This window comes from Pleurodeles waltl, chromosome 9 (genome assembly GCF_031143425.1).
Source record: "Pleurodeles waltl isolate 20211129_DDA chromosome 9, aPleWal1.hap1.20221129, whole genome shotgun sequence".
NCBI classification, from domain to species: domain Eukaryota; kingdom Metazoa; phylum Chordata; class Amphibia; order Caudata; family Salamandridae; genus Pleurodeles; species Pleurodeles waltl.
This window is the reverse complement of record NC_090448.1, coordinates 777,824,924-777,849,153: the sequence shown is the minus strand read 5'-3', so window position 1 is coordinate 777,849,153 and position 24,230 is coordinate 777,824,924. Positions and strand designations below refer to the sequence as shown.

Genomic DNA, 24,230 nt, shown 5'->3' with positions numbered 1-24,230 from the left:
GCCCATGGAATGCCTCTCTTGCGCAATGGAAGGCAACACAGCGATTTGTGCAGCATTGCTTTAATCCAGATTTATGGAGCCACTCAGGGCCATGCAAAGTGGCCATGTGGGTTCATAAATCACATTTATGGTTTGCGTCGCTCTTGCACCACGTTACATGGTGCAAGAGTGATGCAAACTATCTCATAAATAGGCCCCAGTGTAAGTGTTTTGCGGAAGGAGCTCCAAGCATTGCACGTTGAGATTGTTGGTGTGCTTGCCCAGCCTATGGGTTCCATCAAGCTAGATTTGACAAGTAACTTCTGGCAGGTGCTTCTAAGCCCTGAGGGGCATATCCATAAGAGGCTTGCGCAGACGGACCACTTTTTGTGATGCTCCGGCTCTTGCACCACGTTGCATGGTGCAAGAGCAATGCAAACCATCTCATAAATAGGCACCAGTTTGGGTTTTTTTGTGGATGGAGCTCCAAGCATTTCAAGCTGAGATTGTTGGTGTAGTTAGGCAGGCTCTGGGTTCCATCAAGCTTGATTCGGCCAGTTCCTTCTGGTAGGTACTCCTATGCCCTGAGGGGCATATTTATGAGAGACTTGCGTAGCCACAGCGTAACGTTTTGCACTCTGGTGATGCACAACTCCTAACCATATCTATGAGGCCACTCAAAGCCACTTTGCATGGCTTTGCATGGCCTCATATATATGTAGTAAGACAAAGCAGAGCAAGTCGCTGCGTTTCCTTACTCTGTGCCAAGGAGGCGTTCCATGGTCGTTGCAGTGGGTTTTACCATGCAACCCCCATGGATTCTGGTACTGCCCCAGATGTACTTAATCACGCAGACTAGGGGCAGTGCCTCCCCAGAGTAGGCATAACAAGGATAGGTATTTTCATTTCTCCTCACGTTTTCCTCTTTTGCATTGTGCAGCACACATAGAAAGTGGAAAACCCTCCATAAATTCTTTATGTGCAGGAAGATGTCCCTTCCTGCACATAAACACTTCTGCATGCAGCCCAGGCACCCTTGCACCATGGTGCAAGGGTGCCTGCGTTGGCGATAGACAGCCAATTGTGTGCCAGTGCAGGGGTTAAGGATAGTAATGCACTGTATTTCAAAAATACGGTGCATTCCTGCCCTTTCACGTTGACGTAGGGCAGCGCTGCATGAAGACTTGCGGAGCTAAAATGTTAAAATGTTACCTAACAGAGATTCATAGAACTAGGCATCTGGTCTGGACCAGGTATCTGATATGTGCGCCTCATATAAAGTGTTGCAAGTAACTCTGAGGGAGTCTCTGCAAACACCATGCACTGAAAAGGAAGCAGAAAGTTGCAGAAGGTCTGAAATATAAGATGTGGCAAAGCAAATCCTGCTTACCTAGTGCCAGGTCATAATAAGAAACAACATCCTATCTGGCTTCCACAACACCTTTTTTGTGAATTTTGAGGCTCATTATAATGTTCAATCTAGGAAGGAGGCACATTGTAACCAAAGAGGAGATCTGAAAGCACATCAGATGAAAAGTTGTACTATTCACAAGAAAATCTTCATGTCTAATGAGTGATTGTTTCAGAGGAGTACCTTGTCTCATTGGAACACCATGTAGAGGTCACCAGGAGATCACAATTGCATCTAACCTGCCTGTTAGCCAGAATAATTGCAACAGAGTAGTCGGTCTTCCTTGTCATCAGTTTAATGTCACTGGTATATGTGGGTCCAAAGGACTCATGAGTTGGCACTAATACAACAAAGTGTAAGGAGTCACAGAAAAAGCATAAAAATCGAAGAGGTTATCACACTGTTCTATAACAGGAACATTCTGTAAAAGTTAACATCCCTTCCCTGAACCTCTGTAGGTGCCTATACATTTTGGATACTGTGCAGTATAGAAGTCATGGTACCAAGAACTCAGATGGGGTCCGACAGAGGACAGAACGTTTTTAATAGAACATTTTGGTTGATGTATTTCTTTTATAAGGGTGCAATGGCAGAACATGAGCTGCTTGTGCTAAGACTGATGCCTAAAAAGTATTGGAGAACAAAACACAGATGTCCATAGACTGGACTGCTCCAGAACCTGTCAGCCAAGGTCATCAATAACGGGAAGGAGTGAGGCACCACTCCTCCCTGTTGAGTCACTTGACCCGTCCGTGATAGATGTGGAAGGGAATGCATCCGATTTGAATGTTTGGAAGCCAGGGGAAATATGGTTTAAACAGGATTGTTAACAACTGTTGTGAGAGTCACATTTCTGAGTTGCTTTCGGAAGGAGCAGAGCTGTTGGGAACATACACTCCAGTTGAGTAACTAGCTGAGAGGTGATCCTATTGGCCAGTCCAAGAAACAGACAGGTGTCCTGCTGTTCACTGCAAACTTGTCTGCAGTCTAAGCTACCTGCCCCTGTAAATAGACAAAAAGCACTTCTTAGCACAGATCCACTCCCACAAATTATGACATGACCTGCTGTGCCTCTCTGCCCAGAAGTTAAAATTCCGGAAAGGCATACACGAACACATTCTTGTCTGATAACCACAAATCCAAAGCCAGAAGACAAATCTGAGGACAGTGAGCAGGGTTATGTTAGTTGATGTAAAGGATAGCAGTTGTGATGTCCCAAACCCGCCCACATCCATTCAACCAATGGGGTGAAGGCCTAAAAGAGCTAGTTAGATGGCTGTCAGCTCTAGGATATTAATATGAAAGGCCCATCCTTCTAGTGACCAAGGGCTGAGAATCGTGAAGCTTCTAATTACAGTTCTTGATCGATGTTGAGACAAGTTTGTTGAGAGTGAAATTTGTGGGGCCAAAGGATAGGAAATGAGTTTAAAGAAAAAACCTCTCCTGTACCAACCCCAAAATACTACCTATAAAACAGTAATCACCCAGGGCTGGAGATGTGATTCTTGGTCCAAGTGCTTTGCTAGATGAAGCTAGTATGGCACATTTCCACTCTGGCGAGAACACCCTTGGACACAAGACATCATAAAGCCAGTCACCCTCTGAAAAGACCATCTGGTAAAAAGGTGGCACTGGAAGTGTAAAAATGCATTGCATAGAACCAGGATCTTGTCATGAGGAGAAAAGGCCTGTCCAGAAGAGGTGTCTTGGTTGGTCCCTTGGACAGAATTAATGAAAATTAGGCCCTGTTCATTTTCTGCTCCGTGGTCAACAGTAGGACCTTTACTATCCTCGGGGAGTAATACGCAGATTGAGATGAAGCAGCTCTCTTTTCTTTCTCAAACCAGACCTGTCAGCATAGGGAGGACTAGAAACACTCACATGAAGCAGAAACTCAGCAACTACTGTCATGATCTGTGTACAAAATGCAGGCTAAGTAAGAGGACCTTGCACCAATAGTGAGTTTCCATCCACAGATGCTAGGTACGTCCTTTGAAAATCCCCTGAAAGTAATATGCCAACACATACCAGTGTTGTAAGTGTTGCTAAGAGTATGGATTCCAATATGCTAACAGGATTTGAGCTTGTGTGACTGTCTTAAAAGACCACATTATTAGGGAGAGGATAACTGTAAAGATGAATCTCTCAATTAGTTTCATTTCACTTCTTTATTTCATAAGTAATATACAGCATCTCCAGCACAGCTCCTTCCGTCTCCTTTTTCCTTCCCTTCTCTCTCAACCCCTCCACATTCCATTTCAGAACCCATCTCCCTCATCACACCTCATCACATTCCAGTACAGGCTCTCCTACAGTACATAAAGTACCAAGCCATCTTCACACTTCTCCCCCTTATATATTATATAACAAAATAACAAAACAAAGAACAAGAGTAGGTACGATAAAACATGAAAGATCAGACAAAACTATTAGTCCTAGATCACATACGAGTTCAACAAATTAATTCAGAAATTCAATATTTTAACGCTGAATTTTGCACACACTTCCCATACTCCAGGATGAACCATCCTCTAAAATTATTACATTTCTTTTGACTTCACCAATTCTTTCTTTTTCCAAAATCATTACAGGTTCCTTAGCATTAGGGTTCAGAATTATTCCCAAATCTTTCTGATGACGCCAGCCCAATAAATTAGTTCCAAAGTCCGTAATATATATCCTTCCTTTAACTGCTCTCCCTTTGAAAACAATTGTCATCCAAATCATGCCTATCATTTCTATTCTCTTCCCAGCATATCCCACAGCTTTTATATCTGGTTCCAACAAATTCTCATTTCCAGTGTTAACACACAATTTCTCATAAGTGTTTTTTGAAACAAGGGTAAATAGACTCCCAGAATCTACCAACAGATTAACTGGCAGGTTGTTCAGTAACACCTGAGCATGAGGTTTCTTCAAGACACTTGTACTTTCAAGATCAATCCTGAGTGTTGAATCTTCTACTCCCATGGTTTCCTCGTTAGAAGCTAGATCAATGGGGTTTCCTTCCACAGTTAGAATTATTTCTTCCAAGTTTCCACACACATCCTGAACATCTTGAATCGTGTGACCACTACCTTCATTTTTTTTTAATTTACAGACTTTGGCAAAATGCCCTCTTTTCCCGCAATTGCGACATATTGCATTTCTTGCAGCACACATTTTGCTCGATGCAATGTGTCCGGGCGCTCCGCACCGATAGCATTTTACTTCCCTTGAATCAAACTTTCCCCGACTTGGGTCTTCCCAATTCCTTGTTGATTTTTTCTTCTCTTCACTAATTGTGAATTTGCTCCTATTCTTTATCTCACTGATAACATTTTGTTTCCCTTCCTTATTTGAATCATCCATTTCCAGTAGCCATACAGCTGTGTGCTCCATTCTTTTAGCAACTTGAATCGCTTCCTCGAGATTCGGATCTTTCATTAATAACTTCTCCCTTATTTTTTTATTATAAGCACACCTTACTATCTGATCTCTTATTAGGGAATCCGATAACTGTTCGAAACGGCAAGATAGGGCAAGTCCACGTAAGGTTGCTACATACGATGCTATATCTTCATCAGCATTCTGTATCCTCTAGAAAAATTTATGACGCTCTAGAACCAAATTAGTCTTAGGTGTAAATTGTAAATCTAGCATTTGCAAAGACATCTCAAATAGATTGGAGGGTTGTCCATCCCCCATACCTAATGAAACCTCAGGTAGGTCCTCATATATTCTTCTTCCTTCTATACCCAAATGATGAAGAAGAATTGCCTGTCTTCTGATAGGACTGTAGCGATCTCCTCCAATTGCCAGTAAGTAGGTAGAGAACATCTTTTTCCACTGTTTCCACGGAATAGGTGGTTCCCCAGGAGTTGCTAAAAAGGGTGGTGGCGAGGACATACTTTGATCACCCATAGCTTAATTTTTTTTTTTATTTTTTTTTTTATATCATATGCAGTGTCCTTCTCCTCAATTTTCCACTTTAAAATGTGTTATATAGTATGTATTTTAATACTTGTACTTCTTCACTCTTTTTCCATTCACATTGCTTTTTCCTGCTCCTTTTTAAAGTCTTTCTTTCCTTTCACTACTTAACCTTTACCCAGTCCTTCTTCGCTTTTGCTGGACAGGAGCAGAGTACGTCGTGAATTGCCAATGCAGGTTCTTGTTTTCCTTTTATTATTATTATTTATATTTTAGATGCCGCGTTAATTCCCAGCTAACTGCAGTAAGCTGGTTAATGATCTGCCGTAATGCAGTGTTTATAAATAGATTCTGCTCGCGCATACACCTCGCGCGTTCTGCTCGCAGCAGCGTCTGTTCAAAGGACTAAGTGAATCACGCGCATACACCTCGCGCGTTCTGCTCGAGGCAGAGTCTCTTCCAAGGGCAGAGTATAACGCGCATACACCTCGCGCGTCTGCTCGTTTTCTTTTAAAATTAAACACAGTTCGTTACTACAGGCAGTCTGTTTTGCGCCAAGATAAACTAAAGATTATTGTTGTTTTCTTGAGGAATGTTAACACGCGATAGAGCTTGGACAATAATTATAATTGTGCTCACCAAAAGAACTTTGTAGGTTTTTCTTTTCTCTTTTTGTATCTTTTCCTCTCTGTCGAATATATGATTTTTCGAGCTGTAGTTGCTTCCAAGAGTGGAGATGTTCAATTCAATCCGTCTCCTGCACGGCTCCTCGTCGCCAATGTAAAGATGAATCTCTCAATTAGTTTCATTTCACTTCTTTATTTCATAAGTAATATACAGCATCTCCAGCACAGCTCCTTCCGTCTCCTTTTTCCTTCCCTTCTCTCTCAACCCCTCCACATTCCATTTCAGAACCCATCTCCCTCATCACACCTCATCACATTCCAGTACAGGCTCTCCTACAGTACATAAAGTACCAAGCCATCTTCACAATAACATTATTGAGGCTAAGTACAGTCAGTCATAAGACACCCTGTTTTGTTTTCTAACAGAGGTGAGAGCAGAATGAGTTATCAGTCTCTGGAAAGGAAACCAGTTCTGTGAACCCTATATGTGGATGACCCTCTATCTCTTTCTGTAGTCCTGGAGAAATTGAATGGCTATAAATAGATGAGGACATGGGGTATAACCACTTGATGTACCACAGATATTACCCCTTGAAGGCACCCTATATCTCTTGAAACCTGACACTAAAGAGATTCTATTTACAGATGAAGAGTAATCGTTGATTAGTGCCTACTTGAAAACTACTGGTAATCGTAGGCCCTGTTATGTCTAGCTATCCTACTTGAGAAGCCTTTGGATCCATGGAGAGATCTCTGTCTCCTTAGAAGCCACTGCAGGTAGTTGAAAGGACCTGACAGCAAGCTTAGCAAAAATGACCCCCAGACCTCACTATCAAAGCTCTGCATTATATTTGAATCATCTGTGGAAATGTTTAGTGGCACAGCTGAGCATAAGGTATTTTCACCTCCAATAGTCACAACTTCAGTACACCAGTTTGTAATGTAGCAATAGCATGGCTTTCTCCTTCTAAGCTGGAGTCTCTATCAGGATGGGGAGGTGCAAATAGTTTTGGTAAAGCCTTTTCCTTATGCATGTTCACAACTATAGACTATTTATCTGACATGGCAAAAGCTGCACTTTTCTCTTTGGTGAGGGCTTTCTTCAGCATGCCAGACTGGCTTGGGGGCTTCAGGCTCACCCAGATGTACATAAGAACATTTTCTATTTTCAGATTGACAATAGGCATTGGATAAGTCTGCCCTTCCCTTTTGTCTTGATTTTACTAACACAATAACAATAAAAGGGGAAACATTGTTTTCCTAGTAGGAGTGGGTTCACCGGTGTATAGCCCTATTCATAAAATTACATCATCACGTGTGGAGGAAAGACTTGAATCTTAGCTATCTAGCCTTGCTTAGACTCCTAATTTTTGTCTGTTTATCCACAGTTTCCAGAGTGCAAATGTGGCTTGTTTGGCATAGAAAGAGGTGGTTCCAGAAATTCTAAAAGGCCAGGCAAGCTTAGCAGGTGATGATGTATGGATGATTAGGCACTGGAATACAACTTGCAGGATCATAAGCAGAAATGTGATGGCATATAAAACAGACTTCAGCCAGTAGTCCAAGTGTAACAGATATACTTATATCTGAGACTGATACCAGGTAGGGCAGTCGCTTCAAGCTGCAGTAGTGGAGTTTAAGTGGAAAACTGAGGAGCAGAGGTGCAATGTTGAATTTCAGACTAAAGCATTGAAAACTGCAGGGCTAGGGAAAGGCATAGACTTGCTACGTGAATCTTCAGAGCTGTGCAAAAGACTCTCAATCAAGGGCCTTTCAAGGGATACTGGTTACTTCTGATGAATACTTCTGCTTGCAGATTGCTCACTTGCATAATAATCCCCAGAATCAGACTTGTCAGACTGGACCCGGTAACTTCAAAGCTTCGTGGTGGCTAGTAGAAGGTGCTGAACTCAGTCAGTGCTGGAAGTGACATCAGGTGATGCTACCGAGCCCATATATCAACTGCCCTACTACTGACATCAGTTTGCTTTTTTCTATGCCTATGATGAAGATCCGGAGATTTTTTTCTGAGGGAAGTCCTTGCTCACAAATTCTTCAAAATGCAGTACCTTTTTTCAAAAGAAGGCCTCCCCTAAAAAAGTCAGGGTTTAAGTCTTACAAGGAATGTGAAGGATCAATATCTATTACAGACCCTTATGCCATTTGTCTATGGCGCCTGGGCTCCGTTCACAACACTATTTGGTGTTCTTCATGCCTCAGCATGAATCCTAAAGCCATGAAAGAGCACAAGGCCAAACTACTTATGGCTCGGGCAAAGGTTGATCAACGCCACCGAAAACGGTCTCACCTCTCAGTGTCTCCATCGAGATCTTCAGGTAGGAAGTGGTGGGTGCAAACATAAGAGGAAGGACAATAAGCAACTTAGAGATAGATCCCCTAGTCGATCTCCCTCTCCAGCAGAGCCCTTGGCTTTAGAGTCAGAGATCATCTTCTCCCCACAGAGGATCCTTCATGCAGCCCTGCTTCCCCTGAGCATCAAGCTCTATATTGACCTCCAGTCCAGACGGCAGTGACTCCTTCAGCACAGCCCTGGCGCTTCCTGATTTCCTAGTACTTGGAGCCAATCTTGCAGTATTTCTTAACGCCATGTATTCCAATTTTGCAGAAGCATTTAAGCCATACAATGCTCCTCTGGGCCCAACGGAGTGCAGTGTTTCTCACTCTGCATGCTCTTTGGGGCCATTTTTGTGGACCAGATGCCAACTCAATACTCTTCGACCCTGCACTTTGCTTCATGGCACTGCAGCGGTGCTGTGAATGGCGCCGATACTGTCTCAACCATGCTGCGGTAAAATGAATGGAGGTTTTGGGGAAGAAAGTCATTTAAAACAGGGAACATCGCCCTCAAATCCCTAAATGCTAATTACCTGCTCACTCGTTACAACCATGCATTGTGGGACATGGCGCAATGATATTCTCTCAGGTACCAGCTGACATGAACGAACACGTCCAGGAAGTAATAGCAGATGGTCAGAATGCTTCACAGCACATCATAAAATCTGAGCTGGATACCGCAGATTTGGTTGCGAGAGTGATCGGCGCCTCCATCTCAGTGTGACCACGCGCTTGGCTCCAGACACCGAATTTCTCCTTTGATATGCAAGCCAATCTCATGGCTCTTCCTTTCAATGGCATTGGACTCTTGGGAGATAAATCTGACTCTACACTAAAGGGGTTTAGGACGTGCAAGGCCATCACAAGATCCTTAGATTTGCAGTCTCTGCCTGCTAAGAACTACAGAAGCTCTTGTTGTTTTCAAGGCTTTGGAAGAGGATTCTGCTTTTGTCCTGTCAGTACACACCATTGCGTCTGCAGCAACAGCAGCAGCAGAACCCGCTTGTCAGTCAGCACAGAGGTCATGGCAGGGCAAATGTTAGAGGATCAGCAGTGAAACCTCCTCTTCCTCCCCAATGCCCAAAGAAAGCAGGCCAAGTTTGTTCCTCAACCCCACAAAAAGCCTGTGGGAGGAAGGGTGTCCCATCTTCTGCAGGCCTGGATGGCCTACAGGTTCCTCCTACCATTCTGCCCCTGTGCCTGCTTCCCCAACCCGCTGGCCGTTCTCCTCAAAGGAACAGTGGAGTAGGTTGTTACACATGTTACTTCCTGGTGCCCTAGAAAGATGGCGGTCTCCCACCTATCCTTGACCTTGGGAGCCTGAAATTCTTCATGAGTGAAAAGTTCAAAATGGGGACCATAGCTCAAGTGCTACTGGTGTTGGAGCTTGGAGACTGGATGTTGTCCCTTGACTTGCAGTACTGCCCTTTGGGTTGACTTAGGCTCCTGGAGACTCCACAAAGATGATGGCAATGTTGGTGGTCCAGCTCAGACGGTCAGGCATTGCTTTTAGGAACTCAAAGCCAGTTCGCTGGAGTTGGTGTTGTGCCAGCTGCAGTCGACAGCATTTCTGACAATCAACCTTGGCTTTTTTATCAATGAGCCCAAATCTCAGCTGTGGCCCTCCCAACAAATCCAATAGAGAGGGTCTGTAGTGGACACCAACCTTCTGCACACCTTCCCACCTTCGCAGAGAGTCCAAGACATTCTGGAAATAATTCCCCTCTTTCAACCATGCATGACAATCCTAGTCCTGAGAGTCCTGTGGTTCCTAGGTCTGCTGGCTTCCTGCATTCTCCTAGTTACACACGCACATTTGCACATGAGGGCCCTAAAGCGGCACCTCCAAAAGAAGTGACTGCAATATGAGGAAGATCTGTCTGACTTCATTGTGATCTCCCTCAGCGCTGCAGCAAAACTAGCTTGGTGGGGGTATTAAGCGAACCTGACATACAGGATGACCTTCAATTCTCCACCAGTTGTGGCTATGGTAGTGATGGATGCTTCCACCCTGTGGTGGGGTGTGGTGCTTATCTGGCGAGACATTTGTTGTCCCGAGGAGCAGGTGCTTCACATCAGCCTGCTAGAATTGCTGGCAAGTTGACTGGCACTCAAGGTCATCCTCCCTTCCAATGTCAGTCGGTCCATCAAAATATGGATGTACAACACAACAGCACCGTGGTATGTCAATAAGAAAGGTGGAGTAAGGTTTCACCTCCTTTGTCTGGAAGCCTTGAGGCTGTGGTCTTGGGTTCACCACTATGGGATATGGCTTGTCGCCAATCACCTAGCGGGGTTTCTGAATGTCGAAGCTAACAGTCTGAGCCATTGTCATCCTGCAGATCATGAGTGGAACCTTCAACCAGAGGACACACGACATCTCCTCTGGTGGACGTGTTCGCTTCACCAGAAAATGCTCAATACCTGCAGTTCTGCGTTCTCCAGTCTCTTTTAAGGGGAGCCTTGAGGGATGTTTTGGTTGAGGTGGAACTTTCAGCTGCCTAATGCATTCCCCCAATACCCTTAGTTTTGTGGGTTCTGAGGAAGATTAGCCAAGACTGGGCCCAAGTTATTCTCATCAACCCGGATTGGCTTAGAAGGGTATGGTATGCAGATCTCCTGTGCTCCTCCATATGTCCCCTGCTCTGCCTATCATTTAGGCTGGACCTTCTCTGCCAGTTGGGTCAAATGATTTTGCACCCCAATCTCTGAGACCTCAACGTACATTCTTGGAGATTGAGCAGAGACAACTAAGCCTTTTCCAGCTGCCAGCGGTGGTGGATGTCATCCTATCTGCACATCACCCTCCACTAAGTCGGTTATTTACGGCAGATTTGTCAACCTTCTTGTATGGTGTGCAGACAATCGTGTGGATTCTTTGCAGGCCAAGTTATCTCACATGTTGCAGTTTACGCTTTCCTTGGCTAACATTGGATGTGCCATTGGCACTGTGAAGGGTTATTTAGCTGCCTTGTCTGTATTTACTCTGCCGGATCAGCCTTCCCAGTTCAAGTCCCCAGTTGTCAAGCATTTTCTTAAGGGTTCGACCAATCTTTTCCTCCCACTACCTTTGTTGTGCCTTAATGTGACTTAAATGTGATTCTTACATTTTTGATGGGGAGTCTGTTTGAGCCCCTTCATAGTTGTACTTTTCATATGTTAATTATTAAGGCAGTCTTTTTGGTTGAAATAACATCTGTTAGGAAGGTCAGTAAATTGCAAGCCCTTAGCTGTCGTCCTCCTTTCACAAAAATTTTCCCAAACAAGCTAATGTTGCGAACCAGAGCTGCTTTCCTTCCCAAGGTGGTCACCCCCTTCCGTCTTGCCCTGTCCATCACACTTTTGACTTTTTACCCTCCCTATCACCCCTCCCCCAGAAAGAGGAGAAGCAATTCCATTGGTTAGATCCTAAGCGAACAATCAACTTCTAGCTAGACCACACCAAGGAACACGGTTTAGATGATCCGCTCTTTAATGGCAACTGTGGTGCCAAAAATGGGAAGGTTGTACAGAAAAGGATGCAATGAAGATGGATAATCCACTGCATTAATACTTGCTACAACATAGCCAAGAACGAGCTGCCTGAAGGTGATCGGTGCTCATTCCAGCAAAGCGAAATCTACAATTTTTGCTCTTGCATAGGTCGTTCCAATTGCAGATATTTGTAAGGTGGCAACTTGGGCCTATGCACACATTTGCTGAGCACTATTGTCTAGGCTCTTAAGTGAGAAGTGATAGTAAATTTTCTATGTCCATCCTGCTGGATTTTCCAAGTATAATCTAGGATAGAGTTTCCACCAGAAAGATCATACCACAAGGAAGTAATGTTTTCATTTGGGCCAAAGATGAAATGTAAGGTTTATTGTGCAATGAGCTAAATATAACCTTTGGGTCTCAGCTGGAATGGGTGACTGGAACCCCCAGGAACTTGAGTCACAAAGTTCATGAGAGCGAGAGGTTGAGATAACATGAAATTGGAAAGTGAATAATTGGATCCCATCAAATCCTGTGAAACCGAGTCTGGTTTGATCACTGGTTTGGCAGCACACAATAACTCCCTGTGGTTGTATCACTCTGCTCTTGTCTAGACTCTTGAATTTGAAAAACCTTGACCAAACCTGGAGTATCAGCACACACCTTGAAGGAGTCCTTCGTGTTACATGAGATGAATGTGACACTTCGTGAAAAGTCATATCACCTTTTGCAGGAATCCGTTATTAGCCACCTCAAAGTGAACACTGGCCTTCATACACACAGAGAAATCCTAACACTAAATGAGCCAAAACCACTCATGGGTTTGCCAACTTAGAAACCCTGTTCAGAAAGATCACATCACCTGGTTGGAAATGCAGTGAGAAAAGGGGTTGACGTGCTATTTTTTTCCACTGTATTTTGTTTTGGGAGTCCGAGAGGAATGATATGCCTGATAGGTGCAAAACGGTTTTGTCAGTTTCAGTTTTCTTATTGACATTTTTAGTCTCGTAGCCTTTTTCGGAACAAACAGAAAAGTGCAGGTAAAAACAAGCATTTACAATGCAACGGTCCTCATATTTGCTTGAGTTAGAGCTATTAGAGTTGTAAACTCATGACCAGACTTTTCTTGCCATACAAATTGAAAGAAAAAAAAATGCAGCGCGATCGTGCTGAAATTGAAAACGGAAAAACCAAGTGCAATCGTGCTATGTAAACCCCAGCGCAACCGGGCTGCGTGGAAATAAAAAGATAAAATATTCGGGAATCCATGCTGAAAACATGGAGCCTCGTATGTTTTAAGTAGTTGGCCAGTGTCCTCGAGGAGTGCTAAACACATGAAGCGGCATGACATATGCATGTCTTTCACTAATAAAAGCAAGCGGATTTTAAAAGGCAAGCCCACGAACCAATGAAAGTGACTGACGCCCAAAGAGAGATTACAACAGGGGACGGAGCGCTTTGCGCTCGCCCCTAATGATTGATATCTAGGGCCATGCAACAAGGAAGTAAAAATAGTGACCATAGGGAGGGCGCTGTGTTTAGTAATAATGTAAGATTTAAAAGCATCTGCTGCAGAGTTCTTTGTGCATCTAGCTTTAATGCAGCAATCAAAATGTCAAGATAACTTTTGTGATTAAGGTTACTGTTAGTCAGAGAGAGAGAGAGAGAGATCAGGTGTATTGCCCAGTGCCAGTTTTAACCCGCCATAAAGTAGTGCAGAGGGTTAATATGCCTGCTGCAAATAACAGATCTGTATTTTATGTTGATAGATGAGTGGATTAGTAAAGCCAGCATGTGCCAATGCTTCAAAACACATAAAATGCATGTGAGAGAGGGGCTCTGGAGAGATGAGGGGCACTTTTTCTGGATAGTAGTGAGGTAATCGAGGAAGAGATTATGGGGTGGACGCCAAGAAGGTTTGTCACACTGGGCACCACCAGGATTAAAGCTGACCTTAATTGTGAGCACAACACACGAGCAGGAACCAGATCAAGGAATCACTGGAATGGTCATTCCGATTGGGTTTCATGGACCTCTTCTGCGCTAATGGGATTTTCACCTTCATGCACATGGATGTCTTTCTATTACATGCTGAAGATATTAGACCACGGTAGATTCCTTTAGATTCGTCTTATTTAAGTGTCCTCTAAAAGCTTAGATCTTGTAGACCAGTGGCCGCATGTGGCCCTCCTGACCTTTACATGCGGCCCCCTGGTCAGCAGCAGCACTGGGCTACTGTTTACTCAACTCAGCATTAAAATTAAAAAGAGGTTCAACCTATGGGCAAGCATTTATTTAAAGGTTAATTGAAGCTAAAGGAAGAAAATAGAGTGTCCTGCACCACTTAACTGCAGGAATGCCTTACTTTTTAATGCCATCTTGCAACAAATTAGTAAAAATATGATAAAGTCTCCTCAAAATTAAAAAAGTGTCTTTCATTAACATGCAGAGCCCTTTTACCATAGGACATCAGATTATCTCAGTGCATCGGGAAGTATTTTTTTTAAACGTAATAGTTTGCTAGCATAAATTTTGAAACATGAATGCTCACCCCCACCCTGTCAGCAGTGCTAATAATAAACTAAGAGGTAAGTCAGTTATGTGCACCCTTTGGGTGGCCAGGATTACTTTCGTACATGATCATGAATATTATAGTTTATTAAACCAAACACAGGAAAAGATTTTGTATAGCCCACATCCTGAAGACATGTCTTTTGAGGATCACTTATATGTGATAATAAAAAAAAGGAAGGAACGTCAAATAAAACAATTGCCTAGGATCACACAATTTGGTCAAGTGGGGATGCCAGGAATGATCCCAGGTTTTGTGGTTTCACATTGTGCAATTCAGCCACTAGATGTATATGCTTTGCTTTCCATACATCCACCTTACATCTTTCCCCTCCAAAAATGTCTCATAGACCAAAGTTTTTAGCCGCTAGGAAAATGTTTCTGAGAACCTATGCTGGTTAATGCAAGGGCTAGGAAAGACCTTCAAACTTTCCTTTAGACCAGAGGTTTCCAGTTCCTTTTCTAGTTAAGGTTATTGGGTGATATTTGGGTTGAGAGCAAGCGCCCCCTTCCAGTGGTGGGTTATGCAGACTTTCTTCCTGGATCAGTCAATTCTTGATGGGCAAAACTCGAAGATAATCCTACCAGCAGCTTGAGTGCATGAGATGTTGAGATCCTCAAGCACTCTGAGGACAGTCTGTGGGAACATACCTGCATTCTTTGATGACAGTGACAGGAGCCAATCAGAGGAGATCTGAAATCTGCACTAAGAAGCTGATAGGTAGGATGATCTAGCAGCAGAAATACGGCACCAAAGAGCCCCAAGAAACAAGTGTATTGGGAGCCGAATGTGCGAGCTGAGCAAAAACACAAGAGAACTCTTCCAGCAGATCTAAAGACTACAATATTCAAGGAGGTAGGCATTTTAGGGCTGATGTATGGCTCAGTGGGACCACTCATGTGCCAGTACTGTAGCCTTTAGTTAGTTATATAGTTGGCAAAAGGTGATTCTCTTAGCTGATTTGCTGTTCTTGCTATCCTATCACTGAAAAAGAAAGGGCTGCTTGGAAGAGAATCTAGCTACCAAATTGAAACATACCAACCCACCCTCCACCACTCTCTCCTCTTCCTGGTCTGACTCCACCACTTTCTCATTTGTAACAGAGCAGCACAACTTTCCACCAGGGCTTTGTCACAAAAACACATTGAAATCCCCATCTGATGTTTAAAAAAATCACCACCCCAGTTGGAATGAATAGAAAACATACACTACATTTTTGCAAACAATATTGAGGACCCAATATTTATCATATAAAATGTCTACGTACAATTTTCTAATATACAACCAAATTCTAGATGTTTTGATGTACAACCAATCCTGGAAATCGAATTGGACCTCCTGGTCAGCATCTGGTCGCTCCCCTCTGCACAGCTCCACCTGTTGCTGCTGCTGCTGCTTCTGCTGCGAGGGCACTAACAGTCTGCCTGACTCTCAGTTCGAGGCCCACCTCCACCCACAGGCACCACCTTGCGCCTTATCACTGGTGGCCCAGTGGCCATCTGTATGTGTATGTCATTGCTCTGTCATCTTTATTTTTCCTGTCTCTTTTTTTTTGGCTCGCTTTTTCTCCTTTCCTCCTCTTTTCTTGTAGCGCCTTTTCTCCTCTTTTCTTAGCACCTTTCCCTCTCCCCGTGCTCCGTTCCGTGCTGCTGCTACCCCTACAGCCCAGTCGCCTCAATGCAAAGCTCTTTCCTGACCTTCCGCCTCCCGGCTGACTGGACACTCTCGCCTCCCTCCCCTTTCTAAGGGCAGCCACTACGCACTGAGAGGGCGACTCCTCTGACCTCCTGGTCAGGGTCTGGTCGCTCCCTTCTACACAGCTCGACCTGTTGCTGCTGCTGCTTCTGCTGCGAGAAATCTGAGAGACTGCCTGACTCTCAGTTCAAAGCCCACCTCCACCCGCAGGCACCTGCCTGCGCCTCATCTTTGGTGGCCTAGTGGCCACCGGTGTGTGTGTGTGCCTTTGCTTTGTCATCTTTATTTTTCCTGTCACTTTTTCTTTTTAGGCTCGCTTTTTCTCCTTTTCTCCTCTTTTATTGTAGCGCCTTTTCTCCTAATTTTTTAGCTCCTTTCCTTCTCCCCCGCTTCGTTTCATGCCGCTGCTGTCCCGGCGGCCCCACCCCCTCCCTGCGAAGTGCTTTCAGGCCGTCCCGCCTCCCAGCTGATCGGACCCTCCTGCCTCCCTCCCCTTCTTAATGGTGGCCGCTAGCACGCCAAAGGCAGGCCCTTCTGTGCCACAAACCCTGGTCCTCTGATCATCCATCACTACAACGTAGAGACCTTCTACCTGCTGAACATAGGACACTCCACCGATTGTCATCTTGCATCACCCAGAGGCACCTATCTCCTGCTTCCACTGCCACTGCACCTTCACCCTACACCAAGCGCCAGACCCTCCAGTCATTGAACACCCAGCCGAAGTGCCTCAACTGCATCCTCCTCAACAAACGCTCCCTCCACAAACAAGCCGTAGAGGCCTGGGACTTGCTAGACTCCATCCACCGAACATTGCCTTTCTAACAGAAATATGGATGAACCCAGCTAAGCACCGTACATTGTCATCGCCATCCTCAGTGACTACAAACTGCTCCTCAAAGACTGGTCCTATGAACCAGGAGGCCTGCCTGGCCATCGTACACAAATCCACCCTCTGCCTGACAACCAACGTGGAAGAACACTCCCTCCTCATGCACCACCTCCATTTTCAGATCCATGTCCCCCCCCAAGTCCACCTTCCGCTGCACCCTCATCTACAGTCCACTCAGCCTCCACCCAGCCTTCAGCAACTCCATAGTCAACATCATATCCCCCCACGCACTCACATCCACAAACTACTTTCTCTTCAGCAACTTTAACTACCACACCGACAACTGCAACAACATCAACACTGCGTCCCTGTTCGAGAACCTCACCACAATAGACCTCAGGCATCAGGTCACCTCACCAACACAAATCGCTGGACAAACACTCACCCCCATCTTTTCCACCAGCAACAGCATCACTGGTGACAACATCTCCACGCTACACTGGACCGACCACCACTGCATTCATTTTTCCATCACCACCACCTCTGCACACTCTGCTCACCTTGCAGGAAATTGGTCAGATCACTAAGGAACAGCTCACTAACACACTCAGCAAGTCACTTCCTCCCCTCGCCATAGACGCAAACATCTCACCACAGAACTTCCACCAATGAATCTCCGAATGCGCTAACAGCCTAGCACCACCCTGAAGGACCTCAGCAAAACACAACCTCAAGAAGGCCAGCTGGTTCTCCCCCACACTGCAGGACTCCAGGCGTACCTGTAGATGGCTAGGATAAAGATGGAGAAACAGCAAGTCCTCCTAAATCCTTGCAGCCTTTAAATCCCACCGCCACATCAGATCCACCAGGAAAGCCACCCTGGAGGACCGTATAAGCTCCACAGCACACAACACCAAACACCAACACCAAAGAGCTTTTTGCCGTGGTCAAAGAGTTTTCCAAACCCCAATCAGAAGCGACAAGCCTCCCTACATCTCAGGCCCTTGCGACAGACTAGCCACCTTCTTCCACCAGAAAATCTAAGACATCTACGGTCTACGGACACCCTGAGCCCAACAACAACCCTCCAGCTTGGGCCCTCCGAACCTTCACAGTTCCTGCATTGCTGGACCACCCTCACCACAGACGAGACCTGCTTCATCATGAACGGCATCCACTCTAGAGCCCCTACTGACCTCTGTCCTCACCACATTTTCAACAAAGCCAACACCTCCATCGCACCCAAGCTCTGCCACACTCTCAAATGTTCCATGGAGACAGCTACCTTTCCCGAGGACTGGAAGCACGCTGAGATCCGTCCGCTCCTTAAGAAACCCAAGCTGAACCCATGGACCTCAAGAAATACTGGCCCATCTCTCTGCTGCCTTTCCCAGCCAAAGTCATCGAAAAGGCCATCAACGTACAGCTCTGCAAATATTTTGAGGACAACAACGTCTTGGACATCTCACAATCAGGTTAAAGGAGCTACCACAGCACGGAGACCGCCCTCCTCGCCGCCACAGATCACATCCACTTGCTCCTCGACTGGGGCCAAACAGAGCCCTTATCCTACTGGACCCATCAGCCACCTTTGACACGGTCTTGCATCACACCCTCTGTGAAAATCCTTAACCTACCTTGAGGCAAAGAGATGGAACACCTTGCCTCTTCACCTCAGGCAGTCACCATCGTTGCCTCAATTCTGGAAGGACCTTAAGATCCGGCTCTTCGACTGAAGCACAGAGGACCGACCCCCCTCAGCACCTTGAGACCCTTGTGGGTGAGTAGTTGCACTCTATAAATTATGATTGGATTAGATTGGACCAATCAGGTTCTGTCCACTGGAAAGCATATTCAGTCTCGAAAATGTGATAATTATATTGAAATCTATACCCATCCCACTAGCTCTGGCTTTTTATGATTACAATGTGAGTTACAATGTTATATGCAACGTGATCGGGCTTGTTCTCTGCAATGCCAGGAAAAGATTCTTATCAGTCATTACCATGAGAGCAATACCCATTGGCCTTAATACTGAACAGATGGTTCATAATCTAAAATAGAAAACGTTTGCTAAAATTGTGAAATAAATAGTTTACCAAGAATTCATGTGAGAGCATGAGTCAAGCCATGAATGGTTAGCAACGTTCTTGAGTGAAGTGACTGTCTGAAGAATAATAATGCTGGTTATAATAGATAATAATGTAGGAGGTATCCCTCTGTGGGCTTGAACATGTCATGCGTTTGAATTAAGAAGTTTTGGGTTCTGCTAGAATTCCTTCCATCGATCACAAAGTCTTGTTCTGTGTTTTGTGTGTCCAGGCTTATAAGAAGGGGATTATCAAACTTGAAAAGAAAGAATGCAAACCTTCCCCCGTTAACCACGCAGTTCTTCTTGTTGGCTATGGCGGTGAGTCTTTGAAATCCTTAGCAGAAATTATAGTCGCCCTGCAGCTCTATCCCTGGACCTTTGGGTGGTAAATAGTATACTTCGAGAAGGCATACACGGGGGCAGAACTGCTGTGTTTAGTAGAGGGTTAGTTTAAGCCTTGCTGTCTAAAAGTGAATGGGGCTACTTAACACCAGTGTTTAATTTGTACAAACGATAACAACAATAGGAGCAGAGGCCTAAAGCTTTTCTTATGAGCTCGCCGCCCAATGCCGTGGTTATTCAGTACCAAATCTGTCCATTCTTGATGGCACTTCATTCCTCTGTCCCACTATTTCATTCTTCTATATTCTGTTCACCACTGATTTTCCCTTGATCACCCTTGTTCTACTTTTCTCTTCCTCTTTCTTTATTTTTCTGCCTTCGTTTCTTTTGACCTAGATCATATTCTAACAATTAAAAATACGTCTCCATAACAGAAACGGAGTGTGGATACCCCTCACCTGCCACCACCGGCACAAATTAGGCTTTTGTAATGTGGTTGAGTACCAAAATGAAAACTATTCTAGGAAATGCTAATATGGGAGAGCTGGAGGGTTTGTGGCACTGAAGACGATGGGGCAGTCCTGATCTCTTTGCATATTTATGAGCAAATGTGCGATTCTATGTTTTCAGCAAAAGAGCAGGGCACAAAGGAGAAACTTTCATACAAAATAGCTGTAGTGGTTTTGGTTAATGACTAAAGAGGGGATGGGACTTTGAGAAGGTTAGTGGCTTTAGAGGAGGGTTTTGCAATTTATAACTTAAATGTAACAATCGAATGTGTGATTTGTTCCCTGCTTAGTTTTAAAAACAGGAGGAAAAGAGGAACCGTACTGGATCTTACAGAACAGCTGGGGTGAGGAGTATGGCGAAAAGGTAAGAGCCACAAATGTCCATTTAAACATCTTCCTCGAAAATGGGGTATCTGGTGTGATTAAGCTTTGCACAAGCAAATTTACAGCAGGAGTTGTAGTCTGTGACAGACCCTTCACTTGTCATGAAAGTTCTCACACCATTACTTGACCCTCTGCAGCTTACTGGGAAAGCTCCTGCAAGTGTTATAGATTCAGCAAGTTTGGTAACTTGTCACCTCCGAGGAGCCTGATCTTGCCAAAAGTAATTTAGCCACCACACTAATTTAGGGCCTAATTTAGAGTTTGGCGGAGGGGTTACTCTGTCCACTGAAATATAAGCCCCATTATATTCCATGGGATTTATATTTCTGTCGGACGGGATATCTGTCACCATTGTAGCGGAGTAACCCATCCGCCAAAATCTAAATCAGGCCTTTAAGGTTTTAGCATCTATGAATGAATCCCTCCTAGAATGATTAGATCTCCTAGCCCACTCTCATTAGCAACTCAGGCTCCCTGGACAAGACCGAAGTGTAAGAGGACACTTCTCTGCTGTGCAGATTCACTTCTCATCAAATACCTTCTACAATTTCACATGAGGTGATGATGTGGAAGGTCAACTTCATGGTTTTAGGAGAAAGAGTGGAGCCATCCCTGTTTTAGGGTCTCTTCATAATTCATAAAATCATATGATCATCATGTCCAACTTGGAGCTCTCAACATCTTGGAGGCTGCTCTTTCGGGTTTACAATCCCAACCTTTGCAACACTAAACCCCAACATATTAGTTCAACCCGTTCCCTTTAAAGAACTGTTGAAAACCGGTATCAACTACCAGTCCTCACCTCTTTTAGTTATTTATCTTTTTAAGATATTTGTAAAGTGCATCTGTGACACTGACTGGTATTCTGGTGCTGCAGTGATTATTGGTAAGTGAAGAGAGGAAGAGAAGAACTGGAGCATAAGGAAGCCCGGATCAGAGGAGAAAGTCTAGTTGGGAAATAGCCAAGTCTTCAGGGCTTTCCTAAATTTCAGCAGCTCAGAATGCGCTCTCACAGTAACTGCAAGTGCATGCCACTGCTGAGCAGCTTTAAAAATGGATGCTCCCCCACACCCTACCAAGCGAGCGCAACAATCATTGTTTTAATTTTATGTAAAACTAATAAAAGTAATATATATATTTTATATAATATATTTTTCTAATTGGGAGACATGACCGTAGGAAAACAAAGAGATGGGATGGCATTGTCCACAGCCATGTGAAGACAGAAACCCAGAGAGACACAGAGACTTATTGACATGAGTAAGCATGGATACAGGTAAATATGGGGAAGCACTAATGCATTAAAGCCTGGACACTGGAAGGGAAACACACTGAATAACACCGGTGTACACGAAGAGACAAAGTTAGATGTTTAATGAACACACGAATATAAGGTTAAAGGGAGAAAGGGACATGGAAGTCAACTAAAGAATCTGACATGGGAAGAAATGCACTGGGTTACACAAACACAGACCATATGGAAAGTGGGCAGGAGATAAAGGGACTTTTTGAGGCAGACTTACACGCAATTGGGGAAAGGTCTATGGGAACGGACCACAGGTACGGGTGAGGGGAGATGCCCTGTCCTGAAGGCATTTTCCCCCTGGCCACTTATCCCGTCACTGTGACTTTTTGTTACCTCGTCCAGGCACCTTCTTGTCTTAGCTTACAGATCGGGATGCTCATGTTCTCCCTCCCTCTCTTTTATGTCTATTTGAGAGGTATGTGATTTCCGCCTTATTGTTTTTGTATTTCTTGTCATAACCTTCTTTGGTGTTGGCAGGAAAATCCCAGGTTGCAAGACTGCAGAGGTACTAGCCAGATATGGATGAGGGACCTGAACACAAGGAGAGACGTGGGTGAGAATCTTGGGGAAAATACAGAATACGCAGACACAGGCATTGGCTAAATGGAACAGGGTTATACCTACAATGGGACATAGACAAGCACACACTGGACTCTGCAACAAGGACTATGGGACAAGGAAGCAAGTTAATAACAGAGAAATGCAGAGATACACCTAACACAGAACAGGAGGTCTTGGATACCAGCACAAGGGGTCACAATCTATGAGGAAGGGCAACATGGACACTAGCATGTGAAAGGATAAAATCCAGGCAGAGAGACTCGGTCAGGGAGTCATGGACAAAAATGTAGATTTTCCTAGTAATTTAGGAAGGAAAGTCTTAATTTTAATAAGGACACAGAGGTGAGTATTATGCTTTCTAATCTTGCTTTATTTTTAGAGCAGCAGTAAAGATATATAGAAAAAACGACAAATTCCATAATGCTTGAACAGTACAGCCAATGGGACAACAAACACAGTAAATGTGAACAGCCAATAGAAACAGCTATAATACCTAGCTTGATAGCAAACAGCCATCTTTTCTTGTGCGAGAAGAAAATAAATATTGAATAACAGAATAAGAGAAAACACAATAGCAAGTGCCATTATCAGAGAAAACAGTTCTTTCCCAAAGTTCATAAATCTAGGTCCAAGGTAAACAGATGATGTTGTAGGAGAAACAGGAACACCATGGACGTCCAAAATTGTTGGAGGCTTCAGTGGAGCACCAGCAGAAGAGGAGGTAGCCTTATGAGGAAGGCGGAGGTGCTGAAGCCACTGTCAGGGAGGGAAAGAAACATTAAATTAAACAGTGTTGAGTTGGGATAATACTGGCCTCTGTTTCTTTAATAGAATTAAGACTTTCCTTCATAAATTACTAGGAAAATCTATATTTTATGGCAAGACCGGAGGCTCTTTTATGCTTGCTTAAAGCATGTTAACAACAACAGAAGAAGCTGTATGTACAGGTTTGCAATAAAAGTTCTGAATACATTATCGTTAGACCAATCAGCTGATTTCAGAATGTCTTTGAGACTAGAGCCAGCCCAAGCTTTGGGAACCAAGGCTCCTCTAGAAGAATGGACACAAACAATGGAAGTATTGATACAAGCCAAGGACATGATCCGATTCACCCAGCGAGCAAAGGCAGGGGAGGAGACCATTTATGAGGCTTTCAAAAAGAGCTAAGGAGTTCATTGTCTGAGGACCTTCTGAGATTAATTGTACCCCGCTCAAATACTTTGTGGCATTATCCCACACATAATTTAGGTTGATCAGGAATGTAGGGATAAAAGACAGAGGTCAAATTTGTCTTAGTACATCTACGAACTGTTAACAAAACACCTGTATGCGTAAACTGACGAGATGAAATATCTAAAGCTCTAACATCAGACAAACATTTGATAGAAATCAGACATAATAACATAGTAAGTTTAGCTGACAACATACTTAGTGAGAGGATTGTTTTTATCAGGACATGAAGGAAACTAAATTAAAACCACATTTACTTCCCACAAAGTACTGTAATTAAGAATAGGAGGATTGCAAAATCTTACTTTCTTTAACTGTCGACAGATGAACAGATGCTGTCCTACCAGTTTTCCATTGATAAAGGGATGATTGGGGGAGATGGCAGATCTGACCAGGTTGATAATGTGGTAAGTTTTTCTGCTGCTAGCTTCCGCTGCCAAGAAGTTAACAATGTAGGTTATATCTGCTGAAAAGGGATTGATACCTTTTCCCACACACCAGCTTACCCATAAAGACCAAGCTAATTTGTAAGCTTTTGTAGTTTCTGGGGCCAAGGATTTATTAATGTAGTCTGTTGCTTCAGGTGAAATAATGGGAAAGATTGTGAGATCCTGTTATCTTCCAAGCTGAAAGAATGAGGGAGTTGTGATTGTGCAGAATGTCGGGGGGTCCAAGAGGGGATCGGGAAAAGAAGGAAGAAGAACAAGAAAGTCCATTGCCAATTCAAGGAGTGGAGGGCACCACACCTGTTATTACCGGAAAGGAGCCACCAGGACAAGAACTGCTTCTTGTCCCATGACCTGCGCTAATACCCTGTTTATCATAAGGAAAGGAGGAAAAGCACAATTGATTGAGATGGACCAGCCCTGAAGGAAAGCATCTACGTCTAAAGTCAAGGGATCTGGGCACCAACTGAAGAATTGAGGAACTTGGCAATTCAGATGGGAAGC

General features: G+C 44.2%; 1 protein-coding gene across 1 annotated transcript in view; it reads left to right on the top strand.

The window, feature by feature from the left end:
- The window catches only part of LOC138258721 (cathepsin W-like), a 271,120-nt gene that overhangs the window by 234,421 nt on the left and 12,469 nt on the right, over window positions 1-24,230 (top strand). The window contains exons 9-10 of the mRNA XM_069206002.1: window positions 19,179-19,266; window positions 20,090-20,163. Coding sequence (XP_069062103.1) covers window positions 19,179-19,266; window positions 20,090-20,163 — 162 coding nt within the window. The remainder of the gene's footprint in view (window positions 1-19,178; window positions 19,267-20,089; window positions 20,164-24,230) is intronic.